This window comes from Eschrichtius robustus, chromosome 2, assembly GCF_028021215.1.
Source record: "Eschrichtius robustus isolate mEscRob2 chromosome 2, mEscRob2.pri, whole genome shotgun sequence".
In the NCBI taxonomy this organism is placed as follows: Eukaryota; Metazoa; Chordata; class Mammalia; order Artiodactyla; family Eschrichtiidae; genus Eschrichtius; species Eschrichtius robustus.
Window position 1 is genome coordinate 62,748,132 of NC_090825.1, and position 22,217 is coordinate 62,770,348.

General features: G+C 36.7%; 1 protein-coding gene across 2 annotated transcripts in view; it reads left to right on the plus strand.

Annotated features, from left to right (window-relative positions):
• Nucleotides 1-2,854: 2,854 nt before the first annotated feature.
• The window catches only part of TENT2 (terminal nucleotidyltransferase 2), a 58,450-nt gene continuing 39,087 nt past the window's right edge, over nt 2,855-22,217 (plus strand). For both annotated transcript variants that reach the window (XM_068535564.1, XM_068535563.1), the window contains exons 1-5: nt 2,855-3,200; nt 3,427-3,495; nt 8,953-9,126; nt 9,339-9,428; nt 12,554-12,791. In XM_068535564.1, coding sequence (XP_068391665.1) covers nt 8,990-9,126; nt 9,339-9,428; nt 12,554-12,791 — 465 coding nt within the window. In that variant the 5' untranslated portion in view covers nt 2,855-3,200; nt 3,427-3,495; nt 8,953-8,989. The remainder of the gene's footprint in view (nt 3,201-3,426; nt 3,496-8,952; nt 9,127-9,338; nt 9,429-12,553; nt 12,792-22,217) is intronic.

Here is a 22,217-nt window from a genome sequence, read left to right on the forward strand (position 1 = left end):
ATAGAGATATATGTGACTTTTAAAAACCTCACTATTCAGTTTCACTGATCTGTTTGTCTCTCTTTATATCAGTTCTATACTATCTGGGTTAATGTAGCTTTATAATAAACATTGAAATCAGGTAGTGTAGTGTAAATTTTCCAACTTTGTTCTTCTCTTTTAAAATTGTTTCAGTTATTCTAGGTCCTTTGCATTTCCATATAAATTTTAGAATCACTTTGTCAATTACTTAAGAAAGCCTGCTGGGATTTTGATTTGGGTTGTACTGAATCTATAGATCAATTTGAGGGGAAATTGACACTTTTACAGTGTTGTCTTCTAACCCATGATATATATCTTTCTGTTTATCTGTGTCTTCTTAAATTTTTCTCAGTGTATTTTGTAGTTTTCAGTGTACAATTTGTATAAATAAATAAATGTATATTTATTTATTAACTCATCTCTAAGCATTTGGTATTTTTAATTTCAATTTCAGATTGTTTGTTGCTAGTATAATACAAATCAATTTACTTTTGTATATTGATTTTTATATAATGTAGTCTTGATGATCTCATTTGAGTTCCAGTAGCTTTTTTTAGGTTCTATAGAATTTTGACCATATATCATGTCACCTGTAAATAAAGCCAGTTTTACTTCTTCCTTTCCAATTTGGATGCCTTTTATTTCTTTTTCTTGCCTTATTGTGCAGGCTAGAACTCCCCCAGTACAATGTTGAAGAGGTGGTGAGTGCAGAAATTCTTGCCTTATTCCTGATCTTAGGAAGAAAATATTCAGTTCTTTCCCATTAAGTGTGCTGCTTTTTATTGATGCTTTCTATCAAGTTGTATGTTTTCTCTTATATTCCTAGGAATGGGTATTGAATTTTTCCAATGCTTTTGTTGCACCTATTGAAATGATCATACAATTTTTCTTTCTTAGTCTTAGCTAATGGTGAATTATGTTGTTTGATTTTCCAATGTTAATTCAGCCTAGCATTCCTGGGATAAGCCCTCATTTGGTCATAATGTATAATATTTTTTATATATTGTGGAACAAAAATAGGTAGAATTTTATTAAGAATTTTTGCATCTATGTTTATGAGGCTATTGGCCCATTGTTTTCTTTTCTTGGAACATCTTGAGTTTGGGTATCAGAGTAATGCTGTCTTTATAGAATGATCTGGGAAGTATTTACCCTTCAATTTCCTGGAAGACTTTTGTAGAACTGGAATAACTTTTTCCCTTAAAAATAAACCATGTTAATGCTATAAAAAAGAAAGCTGTAGTGATTGTATTACCATCAGACAGAGTACAATTAGAGCAAAGAATATTATCAGGAAAAAAAGAGGGTCATTTATAAAGTGAATCATTTCATAATGACATAATAATTTTCATATTCATTTCATTAAAGATAAATTCACCTAAATAATAGAACAATTCTAAATGTTTATGCAACTAACAGCAGAGCTTCACAACACATAAAGCAAAAACTGATAGAACAGCAAGGAAAACTAGAAAAATCCATAATTATAGTGAGGGATTTCAGTGCTCTTCCCTTAATAATTAATAAAATAAGTAGACAGAAAATCAGTAAGTATGTTCTAAATCCCCCCCAGGATTTAGATTTGAACAATAATATCAGGCAACTTGATGTGATTCACATTTGTAGAGCATTTCACCCAACAGCTACAGAATACACATTTATTTTAAACATACACTGAACACTTACTAAGACAGACCAACCATATTCTGGGCCACAGAACAAGTCTCAATAAATTTAAAATGATTCGAATTATATGAAGTATGTTCTTTGATGATAGTGGGATTAAATTAGAAATCAATAACAGAAAGGTATCCGGAAAGTCTGATACTTGGAGACTAAATAACATAAATAATCCGAGGATCAAATAAAAAAAAATCCATATAGGGAAATTAGAAAGTATTTTGAAATGAAGTAAAATGAAAACACAATATATTAAAATGTGTGGGATACAGCTAACACAGTACTTTGAAGGAAACTCATACTACTAAATGCCTATATTACAAAGGAAGAAACATCTCAAATCAAAGACCTCAGTTTCCAAGAAACTGGAAAATTAATTTTAAAAACTTCAAAAAAAAAAAAAAAGAATAAAGGAAATAAACATAACAGCAGAAATCAATGAAAGAGAAAAGAAAAATAAAGAAAATCTATGAAACCAAAAGTTGACTTTGAGATTTGAAATCAGTGAGGTTAATATTGCCTCTTGCCAGGTCGATCAGGAAAAAAGAAAAAAGACACAAGTTACCAATTTCAGGAATAAAAAGGACAATAAAGGAATATTGTTAACAGATTTACACGAATAAATTCAACAACTTATATTTTCACAACTATTAAAGCTCACTCCAGAAGAAATATTAAATATTTGTTTTATTGGTGAATGTTAGCTACTAAGGCAGGGAGTTGAGTCCGGGCTTTATAGATAAATAAGGGTCCCCAAGCAGCTCTCAGTTCACTAACGGGGAAAAACAAAGCTTAATACTGATCGGTGCAGAAGAGTGAGGGAAAACTTGGCCAGGAAAAGCTTCTCTGGGGAGGAGTCACCCGGCTGAGAGACAGGAAAGACCAGTAAAAAAATGTTTATCAGAATGTGAGCTTGAGGAGCCGGTGCAGGGCAGCTCTCCGCCGCCCACCCTCTTACGTCTGCCGCTTCGCCTTTCTCAGGGCAGTCCCAGCCCCTCCCCTACGCGCTCGCGTTCGCTCTCGCAGCTGCTGAGCGTCCCACTCCCTCCCAGCCGGGCCGCCAGGAGCCGTGCGCTTGCGCACTCGAGCGAAGAGCTCGCAGGAGAGAGCGAGGCGGCTGCCGGAAGTATGACCTCCGTCCCCCTACTCGCTGTTTCCATCCGGGGTCACGTCGGTCTTCCGGGTGTTTCCGACAGGGCTTTCTACGCCGCTTTTTTCCGGCTACCTTTTCGTCTTCCGTCTCTTGCCACCGCCCTCGAGCTCCCTCACCCTTGCTGGCCCTGCCTTTTCTTGTGTCGCTCCTCCCCGGCCGCCGAGCCCGGGAATTAGATCGCAATCCGGAGCCGGAGCCGGGCCTACCCATTCCGCTCGGGCACTAAATCCTTTGGCTCGGGAGAAAGCTAGGACCGAGCGCGCCGGGCCGTCCCTGCTCCGGCTCTGGAGCTCCTGGGCTGGCGGTGCCGGTAGATCCTCCTGCTTAGCCTTCCCTGAGGACACTTGTGAGTTAGGGGGTTTCGGAGAGGAAAGCAACAGTGTAGGCCCGGGTGGGGGGCGGGGCGCCGGGAGCTTTTTCGGAAACTGTAGTGTTTTGCGTGGGAGGTTCCGGCATAACCTCTGTGATATCCCAGACGTATGGGCGGTCCCCAGGCTGCGGTACTTTCTGAAGAATCTTAGGAACTCTTAACCGTTTCCCATTCGTTTGTCTTTGTCGCGCCCCGTCTTCAGTCTAGGACCAAACGAGGAAGACTGTCTTGGGACCCTGCATGGGGTTTCAAAGGGTGGTGAAGAACTAAGGTAAATATCTGAATTAATTAAAAATTTAAGACTTTTCACTAAGTGGTTGTGAAATTGTCTCAGTTCTTAGCTTTACAGGAAACTGCACAGGTTAGGACTGTCAGATTGTTGTCTATCCCCTTTGTTTTTGCACCGTTCAGCCTTTGTAGATAGGTTCTCCATCTCTCTTTCTAGGTCAGAACACGGGGGGCTTCTGTGTCTCATAAATTCTCTACTATCCAAGTTCCCTGCCTTGTTTGATCCTCTCTTAGCTCTTTGTTTAAAATAGCAGTCGTTTATTTATATTGGTATACCAATACGATGAACAAAAAAGAAAATGAAACAAACTCAAGCTACATTGGCAACGTAACAGACGTGTGGTGTATGGTTTTGTGGGGAAGGATCAGAACTGAACACTAAGTCTGTGCATTTGAATTGCAGGCGACATACTACTTTTGTAAATACCCTCATATTGTACGCTTTATTACCACAAGGCTTTAAACATGGCATTAACAGCTAGAAGGCTCTTAATATGTACTGATTAATAGCCAAATAATAGTAACATTACTCTGTTGGTGTGAATAGTCCCAATTCTGTCTGATCAGGAAGTGTAACAGGCTCTGTGTGAAATAGGTATTTTAGAAATGTCCATTTGGAATCACGTGGCTAGATTATTTTTTAATACTTGGATGGGATCTAATTCTTGATCAGACGGGATATATGTATATGTATAGCTGATTGACTTTGCTGTACAGTAGAAACTAACACAACATTGTAAAAGCAACTATACTCCAATAAAAATTAATTTAAAAAGAATGTCTTTTTCAAAACCTGTGGGTGGTTTGACAGAAGGTGAGCAGGATTTAGGAGTTGGACTTTTTGCATTGTGGAGAAAAAAAGTGAGTTTAGGGGATCAAAGGCATTTGGACAAAGTGGACAGATAACTAGATTTGCTACTACATTTCTGGTTTTTATACTAGGTAGATTCCATTTTCCAGGGAATCTTGATGAAGGAATTATGTAACCTTGAGTGTTCTCTAATTCCTTGGAGGAGAGGTCAAGTTTAGGACAGAAATTCCGGGTTGTAAGTTATAGGACCAAATGCTGTATCAGTAGGAATTACTTTGTGAACTACTCCATTACTACCTTGTCTCATATATGATTATTTACAAATAAACCTGTGTAATTTCCAAATGGGCAACCTTAGTCAAGAAGTAATCCTTAAGATTCTCTCCTTAAGGCAAGAACCAATGCAACAGTTTTAAAGCAGTTCAAAATTTACCCAGATTATTCTTTTTTATAGTCAAGTACAGATTGAGAAATTGATAATTTTCAAACTAAGAAAAATAGGATACTACCAATATCTGGATTTTACTTATAAAATTTCTTAAACCTGCTACCGTGGTTAATGTGGAGTAATTTTTCTTTTATGGATCATTGTCTACTTGGTGAAGAAGGCTTTCATTCAGAATATAAAGAAAAAGATTTAAAATTTTGTAGAGGTCCCCTTAAATCTGGTATGGTAATAGTTTTGCTGGATTTTATTCTCAGAAACTCTATTCTGTTTAAAAAATGATCCCTTATATTGTTTTATTATAATAGGTTATTATTTTGGTGTCATTTTTATCTTCATCAAAATTAGTGTTGGAATGTATTAGGAGAAATATTAGAAAGAGGAATTGAAATTCATGGGCTTTTGGTTTACTTCCTTATCTTTAGATGGGCATGCAGAATACTTGTGTTGGAGAGCATTGAATGTCATTGATTACATTCCCTAGGAATGATCCTCCCCACTTTGAAGGCTGGCCTGGTTAGGAGCCAGACTTGAGGGCCAAAAATTCATCCTGCGGAGAACCCGTTTTTGGAGGCGCTGGAAAACCTTTGATGCTTATCTGGGAATTAAGGATAGGCTGATTTAGATAACTGCCCTAAAGTATACTTTTGAGTATGGAATCATTCTCAGCTTTTAAGCCGTGGATGATTTGATCGTTTGAGGAGTACTTCTGGGCTACAAGACATCTTTTGACTTACTCTTAAGTTTGAGTCTGACCATGTAATGCAATAGAAATTAGGTGATGTCTGGGCTATTATGTCATTTTGGGTCTCAAGCCTGAAGAAAAACAAAAGCATATTATTTATAGGTATAAACAAAATGTCTAGAATTGTAGCTGTGAACTGATTTAAATAAATCTGAATATAGAGTGTTTTAATTCTAGTTTTTCTGAATACAAATTCCTTCTCTTGTTTGATCAGATCTATAGTATCTGTTACAACAAAATTAAATATCAAGCAAAATTCATTATAATGAATTGTATTTAATGTCATTTTCTCATGAATTCTATGAAATAGTAATTGTTTTATGGGGAGTTGAGTCAGAGGAGCAGAGTCAAGGAAGCCAAGAAGGAGTGTAAACCCAGGCAAAGGGAGAAGAAGGCATTAGTTGACAGCCTTAGATCTGGCATTCTGCAATTATTGAGGTACTTTTAATAAAGAATTCTCCGGAATCCTGCTTGGTTCAAGGTATTTCCTCTGATCAGTGAACATCAGAGAGTACAGTTTAGCAGATTTGATAGGATTGATTTTTTGTTTTAATCAATTTCCTATAACAAGAGATAAAGGCCTGCTGAAGAAAGCTGACAAACTCTTGTTTTCTGGAGGTAACACCTTGTCTCTGGTCCAAGTTAGAGTCAGGCACTTGGGATGGGATCTGATGGTGGCCCAAGACTATTGTCCATAATCTGTTATGAACCTTGGACTGGTGAATCTCACTCTTTGGCCAGTCTAGGAAATTTTAATCTTACAGAATTGAAAAGGAATAAAGTTTCTGTGAGTGACTTATTGTTTCTTCCCAGATCTTTCTCTTTTCTCTCTTGTTGTCTCCTATTCTAATTTTTCCAGCCATCTCGTCTTAGTCCCAGAAGCAATTACCATTTTTTTTAGCAGCTTATATGTTATTTTCCTCTGTTTTTCAAAAAAAAAAAAACGCAGAAATTTTTATAAAGCTTGTTTTTTGGATTGACATCTACTGAAAATGAGGATTTACCACTTTTATGTACCCTCTCTCATCATAAATTGTGAGATTTATGTGTGTGTATAAACATGTAAATATATGTAGCATATAGTATATGTAATCTGTAAATAAATACAGTGTAGTAAATATATAATAAATATATTACAATTTCTGTTTAAATCAGTATGTCCAATGTTCATGTTATTGTAAGAACCAAGTAGGTGACTGATTATATTTCTTTTTTTATATGACCTTTTGAATGTGTTTTGTCTGTAGTTTAGTAATTTATTTTTAACTTGCTGCATTTCTGTTCCTGTAATTATTTCTGCTCTGTTAGCCGAACTCCTCTCTGTGGTCAAATATATAAGGTAATCTACCAGTTAATCTTTTTCCTCCTTGGATATCTTCTTGAAGCCCTCTATGTGTTCTAACTTAAGCTGTTTATTTAGCTTCCCTTCACAGTCATCCTGGGGAATTTGTCTCTGCCCTGTGTCAGATCTCCCTTTTCCTAGATCCCAGATTTTCTTTTCTTTTTTTTGTTTTTGTTTTTGATACCTTACATGTCTAAAAATGTTTTTATTTTCCTTTTGCACTGATAGTATAGCTGGGTATAAAATTATAGCTAGAAAGCATTTCCTTCAGAGCCTTGAAGGCATTTACTTCCTTGTTTTGTTTCTACTGTTGCTACTGAGAGGGTCAAAGCCATTTTGATTACCATCCCTTGGTGTGTTTTTTTTTTTTAATTGAAGTATAGTTGATTTACAATGTTGTGTTAACTTCTGCTGTATAGCAAAGTGATACAGTTATACATTCTTTTTTATATTCTTTTCCATTATGGTTTATCTCAGGATATTGAATATAGTTCCCTGTGCCATATGGTAGGACCTTGTTGTTTATCCATACCATCCCTTTGTTTATAACATTTTCTTTCTCTGTGATATTTATAAGCTTCTTTTACCTGATATTCTGAAATTTCACTGTAATATACCTTTATATGTGTGTGTGTGTATGTGTGTGTGTGTGTGTGTGTGTGTATATATATATATATATTCAGTTGTGCTTTATACTCATTGGGTCCTTTCAGTCTAAGGCTTGGTGTTCTTCAGTCTTGAACATTTTCTTGTTTTATTTACTTGGTAATTTCCTTTTCTGTGTTTTCTCTGTTCCTCCTGGAACTTCTATTGTATTGGATGTAGGACCACATAGTTTGGTTCTCTTATATTTTTTTCTCTTACTGTCCTGCCTCCTGTCTGCCCTCACCAATTTTTCCTTTTTGTTCATTCCTCAATGTTATCTTTTAGCTTTCTGCTGGATATTTCTGCTTTTAATTTTCCAAGAGCCCTTTCTGCTTTTTGAAAAACACATTCTTATTTATATATGCAATGTTTTTTCATTAATTATGGAGGGTTTTTTTTTTTCTCCTCACTTTTCATTTGTTGCAGGTGTTGTTTCTGTTTATTCCTAGGCCTTTTTTTTTTAACTTTTGATAATCCATGGATGTCTGTTTTCTAACTAGAAATCTAAATTGGAAGCTTATGTGCATGGGTAGGCAGTTCAATAGTAGGCTTCATTGTAGGTTGCGAGCGAGCTTAACTTTTTCTTGGTGAGCGACTGTTCCTATGTTACAGGTTCTTTGGTTACTGTATTATATGGTTTCTTGTTCCATTATTCCATAGATGAGTTTTCTAATTGCCTGAATTGGGAATGCAGGCTGGGGATCCTATTTTTACTTTGTAGACTTCACTTAATACTTGTTTTCAGTTTGTTTTCTTACCCTACTCTTTGTAAGTTTATAGCCTCTTGGGGTCAGTCATTGCAAAGAATAAATATCTAGTCTTCTGCTTGGGGCAGTGAACGATTCTGATTGCTTTGTACCTAGGTTTTCCCCATTCGTGTGGAACAAACTCTTTTATTGGAAGTTCTTTTTATAAGTTGTTTAGACTTTGAGGGGAATCTCAGAATTTTATAAATAGTTATTAGGTGATACAAATTCCATCCCTTGTTTGATCAGATCTGTACGATCTAAATCCTGGGAATCAGGTTGTCATGACAGCTTATACCTTTGAATAAATTAGATTGGGAATAAATGTAAGAAATTGTAGGATTTCATTAAATGTCTCACTTGGGTTGTTTCTTTTTATTATCAGAGTATAGTGGTGTTAACTTGATTCTAAAAGATTTGTTGATATTAGGATAAATTTATTAGGGAAAATTCATCATAAAATTAGAAACGCACAGATTTTACTATCATTTGAATAATGTGGTTAATCTAGATTTAAAATTTATTACTAGTAAGTTTTTTTTGTTACTTACGGTGTGACTTAAGAGATCTGTTTGAATTTAAAAAAAAGAACTTTGCAAATGAAATTCGTAACTTGGTAACAAATTGTTTATTAATTAGCAGATGCTAGTTACCAAAGAGTTCAGTGTCTTTAAGCTGTAATAAATTATCTTTAAAACTATTCTAGGTAGAAGAATACATGTTTACTCTTAGTGAACAAGAGCATGTTCCCAAACTCAATTTTGGGTCGCCCGCCTTTCACTCCAAACCATCAACAACATAATAACTTCTTCACCCTGTCACCAAGTCTTTATTCACACCAGCAGCTTATAGATGCACAGTTCAACTTTCAGAATACAGAGTAAGTACGGTGTTATTTTGGCCCATGTCATTTGTAAGTGTCATTTTCTACTTGGCACAAACCCTTTTTGTATGAAACATTTGGAGCTAGAGAAAATGTCATCATGTCTTGTTTTCTTTTGATCAGTGAACTGTTTAGTTTTTCTGAAATTAGTTTTTTGTTTTTAAGGAAAAAAATGTATACTACTACTATTCTTTCTTTGTCTTTGGTAGCTTGTCTAGAGCTGTATCATTACAGCAGTTGACATATGGAAATGTCAGTCCAATACAGACCTCAACTTCCCCATTATTTCGAGGAAGGAAGTAAGTATTTCTTACTTATTTTAAAAGAAAAATTTGCATTTTGGGGAACTGTTTAACACTGTATCTTGTATTAAGTTGAATGGACACTATGCCCTACATTTTGTTTTCTGGGACCTGTGTGATCAGATCAGTCCTGTAACAGAATTTTAAAACTTCAAAGTATTTAAAAAATTTTAGGGATAACTGTCTTCAGATAACTACTTTTAATTGAGATTTTTAACTAAATCAGTTGGGTTTCTGTATCTGTTTGTTAGGGCCGCCATAACAAAGTACAATAGACTTGGTGGCTTAAACAACAGAAATTAATTTTCTCAAAATTCTGGGGACTAGAAGTCCAAGATCAAGGTTTTGGCAGGTTTGGTTTCCTCTGAGGCCTCCCTCTTTAGCTTATAGATGGCTGCCTTCTTTCTCTCTCCTCAGATGGTCATCCCTCTGTGTTTTCGGTGTCCTAATCTAGTCTTCTGAGGACACTAATTATATTGGATTAGGGCTCACTCTAATGACCCCATTTTAACTCAGTTAATTCTTTAAAGGCCCTGTGTCCAAATACAGTCACATTTTGAAGTACTAGGGGTTAAGACTTAAACATATGAATTTTGAGAGGACATAATTCAGCCTATAACACCTTCTTTCTAGTAAAGTTTACTATTTGATTTATCTTACACAGGTAAGGTTCTATGATAAATATTATTATAGTGAAAATTTTTACATAAAGCTTTCTATAGAGAAGTCAGGAATCAATTCATTTTAACCAATTTGATTAAAAGAAATTGATGTATCACGGGGTAATTATGATAGAACTTTAGGGGTGATTATTAAAATAAAATTTGGCAATATTTGCAAGATATTGCTATTTATAGTCTGTATAAACATTCCGTAACTTTTATGTCCAACTAGAAATAACACTAGCTAAGAATCATTGATCACTCACTATGTGTAGTAGGCATTGTTCTAAGGACTTTGCAAATAATGGTTTGACTAAGTTTCACAACACTTTATGAGGTAAGTACTGTTACGCCTCTTCTTTTGAGGAGAAAGCTGAAGCGCACAGAAGTAATAATCTGGTTATTCAGGTAGAAGTAGCATAGCTGGGATTTGAAACCAGGTGGTTTGGCTCTACATCGCATACTTAGAAGCACTGTGAATTGTTCTTCAAAGTTGTCATTGTGGAAAACTATATAATGATGCTTAAATTATTGACTTTATTCAAATTTTCATTTTTTAGAAGTTGCCTTGCTAGCCCATTTGTGAATCATGAATGAAAATAAATTCCACTAGTTCATAATTATACGTATGTATTTTTAAAACTAAAATTGACATTCTCAATAGAAGATATTCAGCATATAAAGCTCTAAATTTTATGTTTAAAAAGTGTTAAAGGGGCTTCTCTCATGGCTTCCCATGGTGGCGCAGTGGTTAAGAATTCGCCTGCCAATGCAGGGGACACAGGTTCGAGCCCTGGTCGGGGAAGATCGCACATGCTGCGGAGCAACTAAACCTGTGCACCACAACTACTGAGCCTGCGCTCTAGAGCCCATGAGCCACAACTACTGAGCCCACGTGCCACAACTACTAAAGCCCATGCGCCTAGAGCCCATGCTGTGCAACAAGAGAAGCCACCGCAATGAGAAGCCTGCACACCACAATGAAGACCCCGCTCGCTGCAACTAGAGAAAGCCCGCACGCAGCAACAAAGATCCAACACAGCCAAAAATAAATGAATAAATACATTTTAAAATATAATAAAAAAAATAAAATATAAACTTATGTTTTTTAAAAAAAAAATTTTATTTATTTATTTTTGGCTGTGTTGGGTCTTCGTTTCTGTGCGAGGGCTTTCTCCAGTTGTGGCAAGTGGGAGCCACTCTTCATCGCGATGCGCGGGCCTCTCACTATCGCGGCCTCTCCTGTTGCGGAGCACAGGCTCCAGACACGCAGGCTCAGTAGTTGTGGCTCATTGGCCTAGTTGCTCTGCGGCATGTGGGATCCTCCCAGACCAGGACTCGAACCCGTGTCCTCTGCATTGGCAGGCGGATTCTCAACCACTGCGCCACCAGGGAAGCCCCCTAAACTTATGTTTTTAGCATCTTTACCTGTGAGTAGGAGTACCAGTTATTTTGTGGGTCTGTCAAGGAGAGAGTAATTGACATAATCCCAAGAGTATTAAAATAAAAACCTTCAGGTGGCTATGACTCATAAAATTTTAGAGTTCAAAAGGAATTGGATAATTTCCTATGGTGTAAACAACTTAATAAAGTAAATACCTTTCTTTTCCCTCAAATAATTACTTTTAAATTGTTTTTCCCTTTTTGTCTTGAATATTTTTAAGCCTCCTGAAAAATTTGAAGAGTAGTACAATGAACACCTGTATGTGGTTTTCCTAGATTCATCGGTTCTGCGAGATTTGTTTTATTCTGCCTTTTTCCTTCCCTACCCCTACTTTTTTTCTGAGTGATATGAAAGAAGGTTGTTGACATCGTTGCACTTTACCCCGCAACACATCAGTGCGTTCCTCCTAAGAACAAGGATATTCTCTTGTATAACCAATAAATATATTGTTCATGCCCAAGAAATTTAACATTAATACAATACTGTTATCTGAAATGCAGTTCATTTTCAGATTTCTTTAGTTGTCCAATGTCTTTATATAAAGCTTTTTTAAAACGTAACTGTCTCTCTTAATTTGGTCTTTCCTACTGATAAACCAGAACATAGGTGTTCTCAAAGAGCCCTTTTTTATATATAGCACTCAGTTCAGTTAATCTTATCCTCCTTATGTTAGAGTTTGGATCTTTTATTGTTAGTGATTCTATAAATAGAAATTCTCCTGCCAAGTTTTTGCTGCTGATATGAAGTATTGTGGTAGTTCAAATGCAGGAGACCAACCCTAATGTATATATGTGGTTTGTTTTTTTAAAAAATGCATCATTATTACACATTTTTTCCAAAGTGTTCTCTAAGGCATCTCTTATGCCGAAAATGAATATTTTAAGATTCATTTAGAGCTAATAATGTGGCCTCACTGAAAAAGTCAGTATTGTCATCTATTTATATATTTTTAGTGTTTTCTATTTGTAATCAGAAAATTATATCTTTAATCACTAAGGTATATTGTTTGTTTTCAGGAGATTAAGCGATGAAAAGAATCTTCCTCTTGATGGTAAACGACAACGTTTCCATTCACCTCACCAAGAGCCAACTATAGTTAACCACATAGTGCCTTTATCAGGTGAAAGAAGATACTCAATGCCGCCATTGTTTCATACACACTATGTACCAGATATAGTCAGAGGTGTTCCACCTTTTCGAGAAATACCATTTTTAGAACCTAGAGAAATCACACTGCCTGAGGCCAAAGATAAGGTAATTTTAATGTAGATTTTAGTTTTATCTTTTGGGAAGTTAATATAAATAGTGTATTAAAAGTATCAGAAATATCTAATGTCGTGGATGAAGTAGAACATGCCCTTTTTTGCACAATTTAAACTACTATTCAGTTTTCTGTCTAAATTTGATTCTTTGATTTTTGTGAGCTGTTCTTCTTTGGAAATGCAGCTTTCATATCAGGATATCAGATTTTCTGTGATTCATAAAAATCTGGGATTAAAGCCTAAAATGTTTGATTTCTTAGTTTAGAGAATTCTGTCGTTACCTATTCTTATTACAGAAAAACAAGCTTTCATATGGATATTGTAGTAAAGTATTAAAAAGCATCTTTTGGGATATTTGTTTTTATCATGAGGTTTTTAATGTCAAAAATAGAGAACCCAGGAGTCAGTGAGAAAGTAATACTTCCAAAGGGATATGATCAGGAAAGATTTATCAAAAACATTATTTGTAAAAAAAATTTCAAATAAATGAAATGAAGCTCTTAAAATAATAATTCTTGGGAAATGACATTATCAGCAGTGGGGAACAATGAGTTATTTAATACCAGTATTAGAAGCATATCTCTTCTCTCTCCCCATATTTAGTGAAACCTAAAAAAAAAATTCTGGGTAATTTAGAAGAGTTTATAATGTAAATATCTGCATTCTCTTGAATTGTCTGTGGCTTATATTTGTTGTTTTTGCATTTTCAAAGCTGCTCTACTCTGGAGAAATAATGACATTTGTAGGCTAAGGAGAAGGAGCCTGAAAAGAGTGTAGTGACTTTGCTTTACTCATCTTTGGGTTCCTAGCAACCAGCATAGGTCTGGAACATAGTAAGTGTACAGAAAATGTTGGGTCAAAAAGGAACACTTGCTTCATTCCTCAGTTGTGCTGCTTTTTATTCTCCTATCATTCCTTTTGTCTTTAATTGAGATGTAATTGTATCATAAAATTCATTATTTTATTTATTTATTTTTTTGGCTGCGTTGGGTCTTCGTTGCTGCACACGGGCTTTCTCTAGTTGGGCGAGCGGGGGCTACTCTTCATTGTGGTACGCGGGCTTCTCATTGCAGTGGCTTCTCTTGTTGCGGAGCACAGGCTCTAGGTGCACAGGCTTCAGTAGTTGTGGCACATGGGCTTAGTTGCTCAGCGGCATGTGGCATCTTCCCGGACCAGGGCTTGAACCCATGTCCCCTGCATTGGCAGGCGGATTCTTAACCACTGTGCCACCAGGAAAGTAAGTCCCCATAAAATTCACTCTTTTAAAGTGTATGATTGAGTGGTTTTTATTATATTCACAAGGTTGTGCAGCCATTACCACTGTCTAATTCCAGTACATTTTCATCATCCCCAAAAGACACCTTGTACCCAGTAGCAGTTCCTTTCTCATCTCTGCCCCTCTCCCACAGCCTCTGGCAACCACTAATCGATTTTTTATCAGTATGGATTTGTCTGTTTTGAACATTTCATGTAAATGGAGTCATACAATATGTGGTCTTGATTCTTTCACTTAGCATGTTTTCAAGATTCATCCATGTCATAGCATTTCTCAGTTCTTTATTCCTTTTTATAGCTGAGTAATATTCCATTGTATAGATAAACAGTATTTTATTTGTGCATTCCTCAGTTGGTGGATTTTTGGGCTGTTTCCACTTTTTGACTATTCTGCTATGAATATCTGTGTACAAGTTTTTGTGTGGACATGTTTTCATTTCTCTTGGGTCTATACCTAGGGGTGAAATTGCAGAGTTATGCAGTAGCTCTATGTATAACTTTTTGAGGAATTGCCAACGTATTTTCTAAAGTGGCTGCACCATTTTACATTTCTACCAGCAGTGTGTGAGTGTTCCAGTTTCTTCACATCTTTGCCAACACTTGTTATTGTTTGTCTTCTTGATTATAACCAGGTGGGTTATAACCTAGTGGGTGCGAAATGGTATCTCATTGTGATTTTGGTTTGCATTTTCCTAATGACTAATGATGTTGATCATCTTTTCATTTGTGTGTTGGAATGTGTATCTTCTTTGGAGAATTGTCTATTCAGATCCTTTGTCCATTTTTAAATTGTTTTTGTTGTTGTTCTTGTTGAGCTGTAAGAGTTGTTTATATGTTCTGAATACTAGACTTTTATCAGATAGATGATTTGCAAATATATTCTTCTATTCTGTGGTGTGTCTTTTTACTTTCTTGATGGTCTCCTTTGAAGCACAAAAGCTTTTCATTTTGATGAAGTCCAGTTTGTTTTTCTTTGGTTACTTGAGCTTCTGGTGGCATATCTAAGAAACCATTGCCTAATCCAGGGTCACAAAAATTAATGCCTCCATGTTATCCTAAGAGTTTTATAGTGTTCTTAGATTTAGGTCTTTGATCCATTTTGAGTTAATCTTTATATTTGGTGTGAAGTAGGGGATCTAACTTAATTTTTTGCTCTTGGTCCAGTTGTCCCAGCACTGTTTAAGAAAAAGGCTGTCATACTTTTCTTACTGTGAAGTAGGAAAAGCATTTAGGCAATACCAGTGGGAGGAAGGCAAAAGCAGAGTGACTAACTTGGGATGTTTTGGTACCCCCCCCCACCCCCCCTCGACTCTTTGTCCTTTCTTTGCTTTCTCATTTTAAAGAAACTCATGTAATACTATATTGTGAAAGCCTGTGGTATAAATCCCATGAGACCAATTCTTTGAATGATGATATAACAACCTTTTACTACGTGTGGGTTTTTGATATATACATGCAGGTAGGGCCATTTTTATGGAATATATTATGCATGAGTATTGAACCTCTCTATTTTTGCATGTATTTATTTGTATGTTTGTAATAGTTAATTCTTAGAACTAACTAAATAACTACTAGTTCTGCATATGGATCAAGGATATATTGAGTCTCAGTAAATGTAATAACATGATTCACATTAGTCAGTATAAATCACCTAGTAAAGTATGGTTCCATATCAGTAAATTTTTCTTTGCTTAGTAGCATAGAAAAAGATTGTCCTAAATCTTATGGTTTTGGCCTAAGCACTTATCTCAAGGGATAAAGATAATATTCTGTTGTTAAACCAATTTCTTTGAGTGCTACTCTGTACTTGCCTAGTTGTGGGAGAAAGAAGGCAAGTAGTTAGTTCTGTGTCCGTTCTTTAAGTGAACACTTTTTAAGAAAACTAACATTTATTGCTGTCTCTTCTCCTAGGCATTCTACATATGCTATGTTACTTAGTCTTTTCAACAACCCCATGACATGGATATTATCCTAATTTTACTGAGGCTCAGAAAGCTAAATAACTTGCTCAAGGTCACAGCTAGTAAGTGACACAAACAAGATTTGACCCTCATCTCTAATAATACAAACAGGAGGAACTTAAGATGCTTAAAATCAAGAGTAGGGAGATGACATTCTTAGGACTGACTATAATAGCTGATAATCTGTGGCAGTAATAGCTAATGTTTACTGAGTGTCTTTCTTTGCCAGCAGCGTGCTCAGTAGTTTGTATGGTTTACCTCTGTTTATCTCTGCTGGATTGTAAAATGAGTGGGAGGTTCAGTGAGAAATAAAAGTGGAGCAGTAGTTTGAGGCTTTGAATGCACAGTAGAATGCCGTTGAAGGTTTTTGAGTAGAGGACTAGCCCAATTAGATTTGCATTTTTGGGAAGATAGTTCTTAGCGTATAGTGGAGTTTGGTTTGGAATAAGGAGGGCCTGGAAGTTGGATGATTACCTTGAAGGCTATTAATTATCAAATTCTTTCAGATGAGAGGTGCTGAAGCTTTCAGTTACGGCGGTTGGTGGTGGAAAAGATGTGAGAGACCATGCATAAGAAAAATTGATAGATGTGTGGAATGATTGAATATAGGGGGGAGAGGGAGAGAGAGAGAGAGAGATATCAGTAACTTTAATGATTTGATTCTGGACTGTTAACAGAGATAAGGAACCCAGATTTTGGGTGTGTAAGCTGATTGAGGAAGTAGTCAAGAGTTATTTGGAACTATGGGGAAATCTTCTGTAACGTTTGTGCTCTTGAAAGACCTCATGTTCTGCAGATTGCACACGAAGAATATAGGGCTATGGGGAAATAGGGCTGGAGGACACTACTCAAAACCTAAGCAGTTTTGTAACCGGAACACTATCAAGAATAATAATCGATATCCTAGGAAGTGACTTGGACAGACCAGGTAGGTGGCTTAGCATGGTTGGATGCTGCTGCATGGGATATTAAAAATATACAATACAGAGTTGAGATATGCTGGCTTGTGGAGGGCCCTGAGACAAGGCAGTTAAAAGTGGCGCTCTGAGTCAGTGAGTCCGCTGTTAAGATAGACTCAGAAGGAAATGCACCAGCAGAGAGCTGTGTGAGTCTGGGCGTATGCTTATCAAGTGGGAACCCTGGATATGGATGCTTATTTTTAGTTGTCTTAGATCTATAAGGACTCCTGCCTGTGAGCAGCCAAGCTGAGGGCTTTTTTTTTTTTTTTTTTTTTTTCCTTGTAAGGTTATAATTCCACAATTTCAGCTCCACATACAAATCAACCCAATTAATACATTAAATTGATACTGTTCCCTTATTTACCAATTGTCTGTAAGCTAATCAGTATTGTAGAAAAACATGTTGTAGCTGAACTGGCCATATGTATTTCAGAAGCAGGCCTGGGGACAGAGATATGAATCCTGAAGTCACCTGAAATAGAAGTGACAATTGAAACTCTTGAAGTAGATGAGATTCTGTATTTTTTTAGTATCCAGCAAATATTTGTGAGTGCCAGCTATATGCTACAATGTTGTGCTACAGCATTTTGGTAAACGTACATGGTCTCTTTAACATGTACATACAGTATAGTGAGAGGGAGAGCCATTAAAAAATAATCATGCAAATCGCAGTTTTATTTATATAAGTGCTATAAAGGAAAATTGCAGAGTGGTAAGAGAGTTTATTTGAAGTTTCAGTGATGGTCTAGAGGAGGTAATGTTTGAGCTGAGATCTGAAGGGTGAGTAGGAGTTAACTAGTGAAAGAGTAGTGGGGGTGGAGAGAATGCTTTAGAGAGAGGGAACAGCGTATTTGAGGGTCCTAAAAATTGTAGAAGGGAGCATGGAGTATGCAAAGAACTGAAAGGAGGCCAAGGTGGCTAGAGTTTGATTGGTTTCGGAGTTTTTTAAGCAGGAAAGAGATGAGTTAAAATTATTCTGACTTCATTTTAAGCAGTTGAACAAGTGTGGATGTAGGGAATTTATGGTTGGGTACTAGGTGAAAGGTAATGGTGCCTTGAATTAGGAAGTGCTGGTAGTTAAGATGAAGAAAAACTGGATTTAAGCTGTGTTGGGGGAAGTGAAATTGATAGGATTTGTTGATGGATTAGAGATTAGGTCATCTAAGCATCTGCATCCTGGGATGTTTAGCCACATTCCTGGCTTCAACTCACTAGATGCCACTTATCGCTGGTTATGACAACTAAAAATGTCTATAGACATTGCCGGATGTCCCCGGGGCGGGGGGGGGGGGCAGAATTGCCTCTAGCTGAGAACCGCTGGTTTAGATAGAGAAGAAAATATTGAAGATTACTCTCAAATTTCTGGCTTCTATAACTGGATGCATGGTGGTACCATTCACTGAGACAGAACAAAATGCAAGAGGAGCAAGTTTTAGGAGTATGTGTATTTAATAGGAATTGAAGGGTGAGCAGGGATGTCATGAGTTCTGTGGACATGTTGTCTTAAATGTGCATTTGAAACATCAAATTAGATATTTAGAGTTGATAGTTTAATACATATAGATCTGGGGCTTCCCTGGTGGCGCAGTGGTTGAGAATCTGCCTGCCAATGCAGGGGACACGGGTTCGAGCCCTGGTCTGGGAAGATCCCACATGCCACGGAGCAACTAGGCCCGTGAGGCACAACTACTGAGCCTGCGCGTCTGGAGCCTGTGCTCCACAACAAGAGAGGCCGCGATAGTGAGAGGCCTGCGCACCGCGATGAAGAGTGGCCCCCGCTTGCCGCAACTAGAGAAAGCCCTCGCACAGAAACAAAGACCCAACACAGCCAAAAATAAATATTAAAATAAATTAAAAAAAAATACATATAGATCTGGAATTTAGAGGAAAGGTATTGACCAGAAGTGTACATTTGGTGATCATTGGCATGTAGATGATAATTGAAGCCAAGAGGATGGGTATGATTGTCTAGAGGGAGTGGTGAGCCTGGATCCAAGACTGATTGAAATAGGTTGAGGAAAGGGTAGGAAAACAGATATGGAAACTAAGCTTATTTACAACTGTTTTGGGAAGTTTGGCTGTGAAGAGGAGGAGCCAAAGATGGGAAGTTGGAACAAAGGAGTTTTTTTGTTTTGTTTTTGAGGTGGAAGAAACTTTAAGCACATATAAATGTTTATGGGAAAGATTCCTTAGAAGGTGGAAAGGGCATGGGTCCTGCCTATAGGTGGAGTGATTGGCTTTAGGTTAGAGAAAAGCTTTTTGGAACTGGAGGATATAGGAGGAGAGGATAGGTGTAGGTAAAAGGAAGATAGGTAGATTTGTAGATATGGTATGGAGAAGTTAACGGAGTTTCCATAGTTGAGTGGCTTCTTCATGTTTTCTCTCTGAATTACTATGCAAGGTTATCTGTTGACAGTAGAGAAGATGAAATGGGATGTCTGAGGTTTAAGAATAGTGGAGAAGGTTTGAAACAGTATTTGCTGGGTAGTGTAAAGAGCTCACTTAACATTGGTAATAATGAATTTACTATTAATAATAAATCAGTCAGCTGCTTTAGTAAGTTCCGGGGAAATATTGTGTTAATAGAAGTTTTAATTAGTTTGAGAATTAAACATAAAAAATTAAATTTTTGAAAATGAGTACGTTCTGAGTTTAAATTTTTCCTCCATTTTGAAGTCTTTTCTCTGTTTTTCAAGTTGCTATATTAGCAAACAGAACTCTTCTCAGTGAAAAAATCTGAGGTACTTTTCTGGATTTTAACTTTTATTTCACTCTAGCTTTTAGGTGAAGATATGGTTGCCTGGACAAAAAAGAGGCTGTAGAGGAATCAGAGTTATCTCAACTCCTGAATTTCATCTATAATAACTGTTTTTTGAAAATTCTGGGTAGTTTGAAGATATTATGTGAATTGAAGTAATTGATTTTGAATTTTGAGTTGAGATGAGGATAGGATGAGGTTTTCTTGGTACTGAGTATAAAGTAAAAAGATGATTATGAATGAATTGTTCAAGATTTCTTGTGTAATGTTCAGTTTTGGAAAGGAGCAAATTTTATGGACCCTCTTGGCACCCTAGGAGGAACAATTTGGGGACAGTTACTTTGCAGATTTTTCAGAGGCTCTATCTTTAAAATTTTCAATATTCCACCTTATTTAGAAACAGAACAAATGTATATGCCCACATCTCCTATCAGTTTTTTTCCAGCTTTACTGAGATATGAGTAACAAATAAAAATTGTATCTATTTAAGGTATACATGATGTTTTGATGTATGTGTACGTTGTGAAATGATTACGATAATCAGGATAATTAAGGTGGTATTCATCACCTCACATAGTTACATTTTTTTGTGATGAGAACACTTGAAATCTACTCTCTTAGCAAATTTCAAGTGTACAATACATTATTAACTGAACGTATTCACTGTAATTGTACATTATGTCTCCAGAAGTTATTCATCTTATAACTGAAAGTTTGTCCCCTTTGAGCAATATTTCTCCACTTTCCTCATCCTACTCCTCAGCCCCTAATAACTGCCATTCCACTCTCTGCTACTGTGAATTTGACTTTTTTAGAGTCCACATGTAAGTGAGGTCATGCAGTATTTGTCTTTCTGTGTCTAGCTCATTTCATTTAGCGTAATGTCTTCCAGGTTCATCCATGTTGCAAATGGCAGAATTTCCTTCCTTTTTAAGGCCAAATGATATTCCATTATGTATGTATACACACACACACACACATTTTCTTTATCCATTCATCCATCAGTGGACACTTAGGTTTTCTCCATATCTTGGCTACTGTGAATAATGCTGCAATGAACATGGGAGTGCAGATTCCTTGTTGAGATAGAGACTTTTTTCCTTTGGATATATATCCAGAAGTGGGATAGCTAGAACATATGGTAGTTCTATTTTTAATTTTTTGAGGAATCTCCTTGCTGTTTTCCAATATGGTTGTACTTCCTATGAATACTGTATAAGGGTTCCCTTTTCTCCACATCCTCGCCAACACTTATCTTTTGACTTCTTGGTAATAGCCATCTTAACAAGTGTGAGGCGATATCTCATTGTGGTTTTTTATTTAATTATTTTTTATTTATTTATTTTTGGCTGTGTTGGGTCTTTGTTTCTGTGCGAGGGCTTTCTCTAGTTGCGGCAAGCGGGGCCACTCTTCATCGCAGTGCGTGGTCCTCTCACTATCGCGGCCTCTCTTGTTGTGGAGCACAGGCTCCAGACGCGCAGGCTTAGTAGTTGTGGCTCACGGGCCTAGTTGCTCCGTGGCATGTGGGATCTTCCCAGACCAGGGCTCGAACCCGTGTCCCCTGCATTGGCAGGCAGATTCTCAACCATTGCGCCACCAAGGAAGCCCCTCATTGTGGTTTTGATTTGCATTTTCCTGATGCTAAGTAATACTGAACATCTTTTCATGTACCTGTTGGCCATTTGTTATGTCTTCTTTGGAAAAATGTCTCTTTAGGTCCTTTGTCCATTTTTAAATTGGGTCATTTGTATTTTTGCTACTGAGTTGTATGAGTTTCTTATGTATTTTGGATATTAACCCCTTCTCAGATACATGGTTTGCAAATATTTTCTCCCATTCTTTATGCTGCTTTTTCATTTTGTTGATTTTTTTTTTGCTGTACAGAAACTTTTTTATTTGACGTAGCTCCGCTTGTTGATTTTCGTTTTGTTGCCTGTGCTTTTGGTGTCAAATCTGAAAAATCATTGTCAAGACCAAGGTCATGGAGCTTTCCCCTTATGTTTTCTTATATGAGTTTTACAGTTTCAGGTCTTACAATTAAATCTTTAATCCATTTTGAGTTGATTTTTGTGTATGGAGTAAGGTAAGGGCCCATTTTCCTTCTTTTGCCTGTGGATATCCAGGTTTCCCAACACTGTTGAAGACTATGCTTTTTCTGTTGTATAGTCTTGACACCTTTTAGTTAACCATATGTGCATGGGTTTTTTCCTGGGCTCTCTATTATGTTCATTGGTCTGTGTGTCCATTTTTATGCCAGTACTATACTGTTTTGATTACTATAGCTTTGTAATAGAATTTGAAATCAGAAAGTGTCACGTGTCCAGCTTTGTTCTTCTTGCGTAAGACTGCTGTAGCTATTCTGGGTCATTGGTGGTTCCATATGAATTTTAGGATTGCTTTTTCTATTTCTGTTTGAAAGACCACTGGAATTTTGATAGGCATTGCATTGAATCTGTAGATAGCTT